Here is a 12524-nt window from a genome sequence, read left to right as displayed (position 1 = left end):
GAAAGAAATTTGTTGTACTACTCATTATGTCACTTTCATGTTCTTCTGTAAAATGACCTGAAAGGGATCTTTTAGTAATTACCCTTTAAAAATATAAACCTGTAGCCAACACACCAACACAAATCTCTATCCTAATAATGACACACAGAATACTTAGCATTACACAAAGCCTCTCTCAGTAGAAGACAAAGCCAACAACACAAAGTAAAGATGACTTCAAAACGACTTTAAAATTATCGCCACTGTGATTCTACTGTAGAAACATGAACAGGTGGAATTGGAGGATACAGCCTGATTGCTCATCACTTTGTTACCTGGGCTGAGGTCGGCATTCACTCAGCTTCAGCATCACTCTGGCTTCTTGGCAAGCTTAGTGTTAGCATGCTGCCTCTGCAGATGCTTGCAAAGAGCCGAAGTTATGTTAGCAGCATTATGCAGCTGTTTCTGTCCTGGATTCAGAGCCAGTATTTTCCTCCTCCTGCACATGAACTGAAATCAGCTAGTGTGGGTGCAAATGGAACCGATAAACGAGAGTGACAATTCCAAGAAATTGGACTGACAGGAACTGGTTCTCCACTCCTATCCCTACATGTCATATTGTCTAAATTGCTGTACTGACTCAAATTTTTTTTATTAATATTAATGAGATGATCTCCAAAAAATGCATTTGATGAATGCACAGTTTCCAAAACACTGGTTAAAGAGACCCCACTTCAGGGACAGTTTTAAGATTAATGAAAAACATTTGTTTTTTGCTCCCAAAGGTTTTATTTTCCATTTTTTTCCCCTTTATTGCCCCATTTGCCTCATCCCGTGTGGTATCAGTTTATCAGCCAGTCTAATTTGCTGACAGACTGGGCTGTAAACGGTTTGCCTCTTGTGCTGTGTAACTGCTGTAATCCACCGCTTAAGCTAGACTACAGATATTTACGCTGCATTCATATTCTATTTAATTTAATGAAATCTTTTACAGTAAAAGCATTTCCTTTACATGGATCGCTCACTTCATTATTGTGGTTTTGCGTATTGCCCTTGGGAGGGTGGTGATAGAGCACTTGCTGTGAGCACCACTAAATGAATTATGATGAGACAGGAGAGTTTAATGGCATGTAGCTGTGAGCGAGAAATTGGTTGGAGAACAAGGACAAGGGTAATACCAGACAGACTTTATGCATCATAAAGCTTAATAAAAATGTATGTTGAGATCAATACTCCATAATTATTAAATAATGTGTTTCTCTTTGGAGATGGTGAGATACAAATGACACTGTAAAGGGTCTATATTGAGTTGGTCAAGGAGCATGCAGTTATTGCAGTACACCTGCACCCATTCACATGTCAACACATAAATGTTGTGTATACACACCCACACATACACAAATTCCTGCTTCTGCCCACATCAGTGCTTACAGTAAATACTGTCAGGTAGCTACATTTGATGACAATGTATATACATTTAAAATGAAGAGAAAATGAAGTGCCAGATGTGCAGAAGACTGGAGCTTAGAGAAGCAGCAGCTTTAACTGCTACAGAAAAGAAATGACCTCCCATACTGTATCGAATCAAATGAAGACTAGACAATACTCTTAAGAAGTAACCAGAGTCTTTCAGGTGTGAGCTGGTAAAGGACTGAGACAGAACTGAACTCGCAGAGACGCAGTGCTTCATCGAATGCCTTTTGCACTGGCATTAATCCTCTCTCTGTATGAAACTGAGCTGCCTGAGGCTCTGCATGAGCTCAGTGGATACTGGGTTAGTGCTGGAGTAGATTAGATGTCTTTCCTTTCCAAGCTGATTCAGACTGCCTGAAAAGCTTGTGGGGTTTTGGTAAATTGCTGTCAGCAGGAAGAAGACAATGGTGATGACATTCCTGCTTTTTTAAACCACTCAGGGTCTTACGCAATGTTTTTCTGTGCTAATATTTACATTTAACTCACTTAGCGTTGACACTAAATGAGTGTCACAGCCTGAAACATATTCCAGCATATTTGTGAATGTTTGGGGCAGATTTTAACTAGAATCATGCAAAGCAGAGGTCCGGCTCCAAAAATAGAGCATCCTGCACTTTTCATAGTGCGACACAGTGACTTTTTTTCCCCCCTTTGGTAACAAGTACTCTCCAACACAGTGCTAGGGGTTATGTAAATCGGGTGGGAGTACTCTTAACAAGCATGGAAAATGACTGCCTTGTCAATCAAAGCGCTAAGCATCATCCACATATTTACAGAAGTGCACAAAAATCATGTGAATAATAAATCTTAAAATCAAAGTCAGAATCGGTAAAGAATACCAACAAACTGGGTCAACAGTAACACGTCCACATGTAACACAATTCACTGCTCACGCTTCACTTGTAGCTGAGAATCATTTACATTGATGGAGTCTCGCTTCTGCTTCCTTCTTCCAGCAAGGGTTTGTCGTGTTTTGATGATGAAGTTGTGTTTTCGGTCATTATTCAGACGTTGGCTGGTTCCAGTTTCTAAGTTTTGAGGATTTGATGCGTTTATTTGTAGACATCAGTTGACTCATAGTGAAGATGTGTGAGTTGACTACATACCTGCTGTTTTTTGTCCGTTTCTGTTCTGCTGTCACTGCGTTACTTTCCTGTGAACAGCAGCAAAGGCAGGCTGTGGTTTGCCAGCACTTCAGAACACCTGGAATCACTTCGTGCCCGGACATTTCTCTGTGGTCATTGTTATTACTGCAGTGGGCGGCTCCTACTCAAAACCTTACTGGCTTTCCTTCAGAGTAAATACAGAACTGCTTGCCTTTAATAAGAAACCCCATCAAGTGGTTTCCTGACCTCTCACACATTCATGCATTCTTAGACACTCGCATATAGAGACAGAAAGACAGACAAACAGACTATTTATCACAAGAGACATTCCAGTCATGTCCTTCTGGCCCAGTTAAATGTAGCACTCAGGAGCTGGTACTTGAGCTGTGCGTAATGGGGAAAAAGAGGACATTGTTTATGGGTGAATAAGCTTGTTTGTGTTGCACATATGTTAAAAGGCAGCCAGTTTGTGTTTGCTCTAGTCAGCATTGACCCTTTTATATCATCTTAGACACCCACTGGTTTCAAATACTTCTTTCATTTTAGAGGAAAACTGTCACATAACCAGCCTATCAGCTTTCTTTTCACACGTCATCTCCTATAGAAAACTTCTATTAAACTCCTGTTATTAATAAACCTTTGTTCTTCTGTCATCCATAGTCACAGACTCATTCAGGTTATAAAGATTCAGCCATCTGAGCCATATTAATGAAATGAATGAACTGCAGTTTACAGTATTGCTATTTATGAATGATTAATATTTATTTTATTCCATGTGATGGGATATCAAATTTGCCTAATTGTGTAATGTTGTGAACTGGAAAAAGCAGTTTCACAAAATTACACAATTGCCATCTGGCCTTCTGTGTGGAATTTGCATGATCTCCACGTGTCTGTGTGGGTTCTCTCCGGGAACTTCGGCTTCCTCCCACAGTCTACAGACATGGGGTGAGTGGGGTTAGTTTAATTGGTGACTCTAAATTGGTCGTGAATGCGAGAATGGTTATCTGTCTCTCTGTGACTAGCCGAAGTGTCTATTAGCGGCTGGTGAGGTCTGATCGACACTGTTTATTTTTACAAAACAGCTCACAAAGCCTTTTGCTGCTCAGCTGGTTGGAATAGAGTTTCTTTTCATTTGAAGCAATTCATTATCAGGGATTGTAACATCTGTAACATCCTTTTACTGAATCAGCACAACTTGAATAATAAATATCAATATATATAGCCCTTTAGAGGTGGACTTGCTAGTGTGTTTTGGATCATTGTCCTGCTGCATAACCAAAGAACACTTAAGCTTGGGTGCAAACTGATGTTAGTTTTATGCCAGATGTAACAGGATTCGCACCTTCCAAAAAGTTCACCTTTTGTCTCGTCAGCCCACAGGATATTTTCCCCAAGTCTTGGGGATCATCAGGATATTTTTTTTGGCTAATGTGAGACGAGTCTTTGTGGTGTTTTTTTTGGTCAGGAGTCAGAACTCTCCCATGGATGGCTTTTTTGCTGAGACTTTTTTTGTTTTATTGATGAATATGGGCTTTGTAATACTTTTCAAACTGATAGATGTCAGTGACTTTGTTTCTCAGGTATTTCTTTAGATTGTGGTGTGACGTGTTGCTTTTTGAGATAACTTTGTCACACAGGTTCTGTTAAGTGATTACAGGTGTGGCAGTAATCAGGGCTCGGTGTGGTTGCTGAAATTCGATTCAGCTTTCTGAAAAACAGGGTTAAAAATAATTCATTCATGATTTAACAGGATGGGACAATTTTTTTTTTTTTGTTGTTGTTTGATCTGAAACATGAAAGTGTGACAAATATGTAAAATAATAAGAAATCAGGAAAGAGGAAAATGTTTTCAACTTTTTTTTCCATACCTTTTCACAGCCCCGTGTACAGTATATCACATTACTCTAAATAGGTCGGATACAAAATACCAGGTTGTACTTAACAATCATTTTCTATACAGTGCAGTGATGGGTTTTTCCTAATTAATAATTCATTTACTTTTGTATTTTTTGTCTGTAGTCCAGCCAGCCCACAGCAGCGCTGCAGCAGCTGCTGCTCAGCAGGGAGGATACGAGATTCCTGCTCGACTGAGGACCCTCCACAACCTGGTGATCCAGTATGCGTCTCAGGGCAGGTATGAGGTGGCTGTGCCTCTCTGCAAACAGGCTCTGGAAGACCTGGAAAAGACTTCAGGACACGACCACCCAGATGTGGCCACAATGCTTAATATCTTAGCCCTTGTTTACAGGTAAACTCCTGCAACATCTAATAATATGCACATGCATTTTTATGTATTTATCTTTTTCTAATGAAAGCCGGTGATGTCCTGTTTTTAAAGAGATCATGTTGCTAACTGAAGCGAGGTGGTCTATATAATGAATGAATTTCATGCTCAAAAAAAGTTTTGTTTGTAGTCTGCATTGTTTCATAAACTCCAAAATCCTCTTAGACTTAAACAGCTTTTAATGAATTCTTGTGTTTGGAAGATATCATAAAAAGCTAAGATTTTAACATTGAGATAATAACAGCACACTTTGTCACCCTCACAACACTGTGACATGTCTCTTGAAACCTTTGGCAGGGATTCTTTAAGTGTTGTGTGACTGGCTTCTTAATCAGAGCTGGATGCTTTTGTCAGAACAAGCCAAACGTAGCCTGACAAAGATTTATAGGACAGTAACGGAAGTTAATTTTCCAGCCCAACTAGACAGGAGCAAAGGAATGACGCCTAAAACCTGGACAAATGTCGCACAGGATTGTTGCCATGTTTTTCCATTTACATAAATCTAAGCCACTGAACAATCAGCTTGGGCTTTTGATTTAGTTACCTAAAACAATGAGTTGACTTGTTGTCAGTACTCTTGTGCACTGGCTGTGGGAACCACTGAAGATGGTGGCCCATTAGTTGAACTTGTCAGCATAGTTTATGTTTGTGTTCATGTGTGCTTGTCTGTTATTCTGCCCATCTCTGTGTCTGTATTTCAGTCTAACTCTGTCTGCTTTGGTCTCTCAGGGATCAGAACAAATATAAGGAGGCTGCCAACCTGCTGAATGACGCTCTGGCCATCAGGGAGAAGACACTTGGCAGGGACCATCCAGCTGTGAGTGTATTTGTTGATACATTGCATGTAGGTCTTCTGTTGTGCTCTGTATTTCTTGCTTTAGACAGGTGAATGATGTTCTTTGTTGTTTCGGTGTAATCCCGTTGATATTAATGGGGATAGATGTGTTGCACTGTTTCACAGCATGAATTATTTCCAAATGGAGGTTGTTCTTACAGTCAGCGGTGGTGAAACATGAAGACAAATATAGTCATTTGTTAAGACATTCAGGCCACATCAACAGTATTGTAGGTATAGTTGGATGTATTGATTTCCCTTCTTTGAGAGCTTAGCACCATGAGTGAAAGGTAATTGGACCAACAGGTTGGAAAACCACACAGGGTAGCATTCTCTGCTGTAGAAAGAGCTCAGTGCTTTCATGCAATGGCATTATCATTTCTGAAACTGCTTAGGACCATCAAGTTCTCCACCAAGTAAGTGGTTGCTGTCAACAACAAGACAAATTTGCTAGGTCTTTGGTTCTTCAGAATTCAGGAATACTCTCGTCTTTGCACTTAGCTTAGCTCAGAGAAGCTGCTTTAGCTCTAGCTATAAAAATTATCTTCTGAAAATTTTGAGTATGTGCCAGACTAGGGCTGCTCAATTAATCGAATTTTAATCACGATTACGATCTGGGCTTTCAACGATCATTAAAAATGACTGAGCCGATTATTAGCCCCTCCCTCATTTATCCGCGACACCTTAAAGGCCGGTCCGTGAAAATATTGTCGGGCATAAACCGTCCGTGGCGCAAAAAAGGTTGGAGACCGCTGATTAAGAGGACCCGAGGGAAGCTCGGAAAGCTAAGCAGAAGTTATTTGGAGAGTGACTGCCGTTGGTTGAAAAGAGAGTTTAAAAAAAAAAACTTCAGTGGTGTTGCACACTATTTTATATTATTTTTTTAAAGTCATTGTTAACCCTTTAAAGCCGGTCAGAGCAGCACGCTCCGTTTTGCGTAACTATTGTTAAATCCCTGTAGAACCTGAACTGTGTAAGCTAGCGCAATAATTTGTTTTGCATATGAAACCGGAGGAGTTGTACTTACATCTGATGCCATCAGCTTGTCCTCGGTCACGGTTTCCTTCCACATATAGCTTTGCAAAAATTGCATAAAAAGCGCTTGCAGGAACAAAAACATAATATTCCAGAAACACGCTTTGCCGTTCCTATCAGCTGTTCGTAACACTTCCCACAGTGAAATGATGCACATGCTGTTTTCTTTGCAAATTTGCATCATAGGATTGTTTTTTGTTTTTCCTGCAGTATATAAAAATTGCTGTATCTCCAAAATAAAACTATGAAGACACTCAAAATAAATTTCCTGTGGTGGGAAACTATTTTTTGCAACTTTATTGTGTTTAAAGTTTTGAGGGATAAACCTCTTAAATTTCTCCAAGTAGAAATATATGTAAACAAAACAAAAGCGATTTTCAATTTTTTTTGTAGTTTATTGCACTTTTTTGCAATTTATGTAATTACTATGGACTTAATGCATACATATTATTAAAATATGGGCTATAACAGTTGTATTGATGTATAGCAACTTGAAATGCTCCCACAAATGGCACTACAGCATGTAAAAAAAATAATATAAGCTCTGGTGGACTTGGTTCTATAGTAGGTCTTAAAGGGTTAAATAAATATCGTCAAATAATCGTGATCTCAATTTCAGTGAAAATAATCGTGATTATCATTTTTGCCATAATCGAGCAGCCCTATGCCAGACTAGGTGCTTGGAACAATTATGCAAATGTTACATTGTGACAGATGAGTCACAGGACTGTGGGCAGTTCAGGAGCATTACTTTCTGTTGGAGAGAAAAACTCCCTATGGATTTCAGGTTTTGTAACTTTGCAGACATTTTACTTGCATTTGGGGGAAAATATATAAACAGCACTATAGAGTTTATTCTATTGCAGTACTTTAATGTGATCTGGGCCAGTTGATGAGTTTCCCTTCAGCACATGCAGCCATAAATCCTGGAGGCCCTTCCTGATGAAACCCAAGAAGCTGTGTATCCTCACAGTCTTAAACCAAGATTTTTTTTGCATTAGGTGAATATGTTAACTACTATACTGTGGAGCTTCAGACCGTTTTTCTGGTTCATAGAAAATATGGTTGGCCCAGTGCACTTTATTACAGTCTTTATATTATTTATTGTAGAGCACATCTGTTTACTTCATATCACACAAATATCTCACAAAAAGCATAGCAACCTACCTCATACATTTAAAATGATACCGTAGCATGTGTTTGTCCAAGGCTGTGACAAGCAGCGTGGGTGTCATTAATAATTTACCCCGGCCTGTTCTCAGATTCTTTAACCTCTCTCTGTCAACGTGACTGTACACATGCAGCAGGTTAACCCCAGCAGGCCTGTGTCTCCACTGTTCGGACCTTCGTCTCTCTTCACTGTGTGAAACAGAGGTTAGCCCTCTCCACGTCTTCCCCTTTTTTTCCAAAGAAGAAAGTGATTTTTTTTAAATTTATTTTTTTCACCCCAGTGATCCATCACCCAGACGAAATCTGACACATTACCTGATATGTGATTAAGTATAGTGATTTTTCTTCCTCTTAATCATATCATTTTTATAGAATTTCTTTTCTCTTCTTTCTGTTTTCAATGTGCGGTATTGTAAGCCACTTCTAACTTTAGCCTGACGGGCAAACAATATGTTGAGGTCATGTTCTCTTTCCTAATCAGTCGTGAACTTCTGGGTAAATCATGTACCGACACACATACATAGGTCAAAGTGGACTTGGACTATGAAAACTGGCTCTTGGTTTGCCACTAAAAAGAAAGGCGACAATCTGCTGAGGTAATTGAAAAAGGCGGAGTTGTGGTTTCGACTGTAAAGAGACACAAACACCTTGATTTTGAGGTCAAAACCCCACCAACTGAAGTGTCCAGTCCCTGAGATTCCCGTTGACGCTGCTACTTTGGCTCTACATGGATCTGGCTGAGTCTGACAGGGATGTTCAGGAGACATGAGCACTATGATCTGAATCGCAGTAGTGTTCTGCTTTCTGTGGATATAATGCTAAATTTAGTCGTCAAGTCTGTGTGTCGTAATGCTTTCTGAATCTAATTATAATTAAAATAATTATGTAAGTATGTGTCTGACTTTATGACTCTTAATACAAACACAAGATTTAAAAAACATGGATGTGAAACTGTGAATTTGTCTGTAAGATTTGAAGGCTTTAGGTTAATCATCGACAGGTTTGTGATCAGACTATATAATCTGTAGCTCCTTTGCTTTAAAAAAAAAAGTTCTCTAAATGTTCTTTTTTATATTTTCACCATTTTTGAGATTGTGACATGAGGACAAATTAAGTCTTAAAGAGCAGAAAAAAGTGTTCTCAAACTGTAGGAGTTTTGTCCCTCTCTTCCTCCCATCTTCCTGAATAAGCTCCCGTTCCTCCCATCACTTCAACCCTCTGCCCTTCCTCTCGTTTCCTCCCACTCTGCTCACATGGCTGCCAGAACTTGGTGTGAATCAGAGATCAGTGCTCACCTCAGGTCCCCTCTGCAGTCTCCCCTCACTCGTCCTGTGTGCACATGTTGGAGATTCATCACTCAGCTGATTTGGATCAAATTACAGCCCGGCATAATCACTTCCTGTTTCCCCACATCCTCTAATTCCTTGTCAATTTCTCACTCATCAGACCAATGACACCACTCTGCTGTTGTAGACTCTTGCAGTTCCACACATTGTGCAAATGAGTGAACATGTCTATGAGGCCAAGAAGAATAGAGCATTGTGGGATAATAAATGTGTTTGTGTCCCTATCAGGTTGCTGCAACTCTCAATAACCTGGCTGTCCTGTATGGGAAGAGAGGGAAGTACAAGGAAGCAGAGCCTCTGTGCAAGAGAGCGCTGGAGATCAGAGAAAAGGTGGGTACGAGGTCATCAAACACTGTGATGAGTCGAAGCACTAGCGAGTACTTTCACTTATAGACAGACTTTGTGCCCCTGTACTGAAACACTTCAGACTTCACTCAGAATATTTCATTTGGAGGCAGCAGAATGAATAGTAGGAATTAAAATATTCAGACAGCACTCAGCAACTGACCACTTGTCCCTTCAGCTTTTCATTTCAACACAGCAGATATTTACTATAACTGCAACAGATTAACTTGTTTAGAATATCTAAATTTTAAGTTTTGCACATAATTAACAACAGTATTAGCTTTTCATGTCTAGTGGCAGTCACTTGTGTTTATTGTTGGATTTAACAAACTATGGACACTATGTGACACATTTCGAGGCCTCATCATTAGTTTTTAGATACCACTGTGTTTTATTTGGGGGTGGTGACCATGTTTATGAGATGGTGAAGTGCTAAGTGTGTGAATGTGTGTGTGAATGGGTGAATGACTGAATGTAGTGTAAAGCGCTTTGGGGTCCTTAGGGACTAAGTAAAGCGCTATACAAATACAGGCCATTTACCATTTATGTTATTAGCTAACACTAGCAAGCTTGGTTAGCAAGCTGCATTTAACCGTGTTTAACATACACAGATAACTTGCTGATGAGTGCAATAAATACTTGATTATACTCATATAAAACTGAACATAAACTTCTTGGACAGCTAATTTGTAGTTCAGCTGTAGCTGGCAGAAGTCGGGCCTTGCACACAGTGATCGGCTATGGCTGTTTGAGTTGGCATGTGTGTCCCCCCCCCCCCCCCCCAAAAAAAGTCAACTATACTTGTTAAGAAGGATTAAAAAAAACAAAATTGATATGTTGTGATATAATAGATTTCAGGTTGGGGTATCACCAACGACTGAGGCCTCAGAGTAAAACAGCAGTTGGCCAAAATCTGGAAATAAAAAAAGAAAAGCAGCAGTGAGTCTTTGTTCTTTCCAAAAAGTGTTTTAATATATATATATATTACAAAGTACATGGTAAATGGTAAATGGCCTGCATTTGTGTAGCGCTTTTCTAGTCCCTAAGGACCCCAAAGCGCTTCACACTACATTCAGTCATTCACCCATTCACACACACATTCACACATCTACAAAAACTACATAAAACTCATAAAGTCATAAAGTCTGTTTTTTTTTTTTGTTTTGTTTTTTCCTCACTGCTTGCATAAGAAATAAACTGTAGTCAACCTCCTTTATGTAATTTCTCCTCTTTTTTTTTTAATTTTTTTTATCAGTATTCAGCCTTCGTCACAGGGCAGGCTCTTTATCCTGAGCGAACGCTACTGTTTTGCCTGTATTAATTTGATACTTACAAACGAGCCGCAGGAGACACTTTCTGTTGTTTATGCTCAGCTCTTGCCTTTGAACAAACCCACTTCTCCTTCGTCTCCTTGAGAATGCAACGTCAGCTTTGGTTAAGCCGAGGCATTTAATTTTTTTTTTTTTTCTTCATGCTTCTTAAACTGAGATGATAATGCACTTGCTTAAGCCGGAGTGGTTTTGCACATCCAGGGCATTGCAAAGTGACTGCAGCAGAACTGCTGAATCAGAAGGATGTTTTTTTCCCCCTCTCGTCATTCCGCCTTTTTGTAGAAACTCTGGAAGTGTGTGTGTGTGTGTGTGTGTGTGTGTATCATATCCTTTTCACTTTGCCCTCACTAATCTGTCAGGGCAAAGTAAATTGCAGTCTGTATCTGTTGAAGAAAGTTGTTGAGAAAAAGGAAATATGACTCATCTTAAAGTTTCCCTTGTGAAGTATTGAGAAAGTGTTAATACTTCTTGCTTTTAGCCTTTAGAATTATTTGAGTTCATGGCAACAGCAAAAATGTGGAATGCCAGCAGCGTTATTCTTGTAAAAGATTCAAGATAATAGAAACTTGCAGATGACAGACTGCATTTAAACAATGGATGTAGGGTCTGCTATGTAAAGTGAAGCCAGTATACAAGTGTCTTAAATATGTTGTCTTTGTAATGGTCAGCAGTATGAATCCTCTGGTTGCATAAAAAATTCTAGTCTATGAGAAAAGTGTCCTTGGCCTCCTTCATAAGTGAGTAAGGAAACACTTTACCTGACAAGTTTATAAGCTGATCACTAGTTTCAATTTTAGTGTATATACCATTATATTCATTTTGAAAATTGGTCCCCATTATGGTAAAACAACAAGTATAAAGGAGGATATGCTTTAGGCTGGGTCTGCCTTGTAATCACCTAGTTGCTACCACATGAGCACGCAGTGTGTTGGTTTCTCAGTCAAGCATACATCACATCTGGTTTCAAAACACAAAGACGGTGATTGCAAAAATGAAAACAGTGATGAAATCTTTTTTGCTTGATTGTGTTTTTTCAAACATTTAGTCTATGCTATAGTTACTCCAGTACTCGAATATCTGCAATTATAGATAACTTAGCAGATCTGCTACCTGCAAGAACTTGCAGCCTTTCCTCTTTTCCTCATATCTGACATTTTCAGTACCAAACCAGAATTTTAAGGTTCAAATTCCAAGGTTTAAGTAACTAATTTTTAATTAGAAAAGGGCGACCAGAACATGTATGTAGTGTGTTTACTTTGCCTGAAAGCTTTCAATAAGCCACAGAATTTTTGCAGAACATTTGGTGGTTGAAGGCATCAGTAGGCATGATCAGATCCTCAGCAGTTTTGTGGTGCTGATGGCAATCTGTTTTCTAGCTAATGCTGTTTACAGGAAAGCGTTCAGATGTGTTATGTGGTGCAGGAGGAGGCGATTGAGGCCAGGCCTGAGTGAATACTGTAGGTATCTCCGCTCACACAGCTCTGCACCATCCTGTGGATCAAAGACGCTGTCGGTCTCCAGCGGGGAGGGAGGGGGGGATCATCCTGCAGTTCTAAGACCTCACACAAACTTACCGAGCAGTAAACTGAAACTAGAAATCAAAACAAACTAATTGTT

At 39.5% G+C, this 12524-nt stretch overlaps 1 protein-coding gene across 5 annotated transcripts in view; it reads left to right on the top strand.

Moving 5' to 3' along the window:
- Positions 1-12524, top strand: part of klc1a (kinesin light chain 1a) — a 45070-nt gene that overhangs the window by 11846 nt on the left and 20700 nt on the right. For all 5 annotated transcript variants that reach the window (XM_026151832.1, XM_026151830.1, XM_026151833.1 and 2 more), the window contains exons 5-7: positions 4581-4809; positions 5575-5662; positions 9460-9561. In XM_026151832.1, the coding sequence (XP_026007617.1) occupies positions 4581-4809; positions 5575-5662; positions 9460-9561 (419 nt within the window). The remainder of the gene's footprint in view (positions 1-4580; positions 4810-5574; positions 5663-9459; positions 9562-12524) is intronic.

This window comes from Astatotilapia calliptera, chromosome 19 (genome assembly GCF_900246225.1).
Source record: "Astatotilapia calliptera chromosome 19, fAstCal1.2, whole genome shotgun sequence".
NCBI classification, from domain to species: Eukaryota; Metazoa; Chordata; class Actinopteri; order Cichliformes; family Cichlidae; genus Astatotilapia; species Astatotilapia calliptera.
This window is presented reverse-complemented; position numbering and strand designations above follow the sequence as displayed.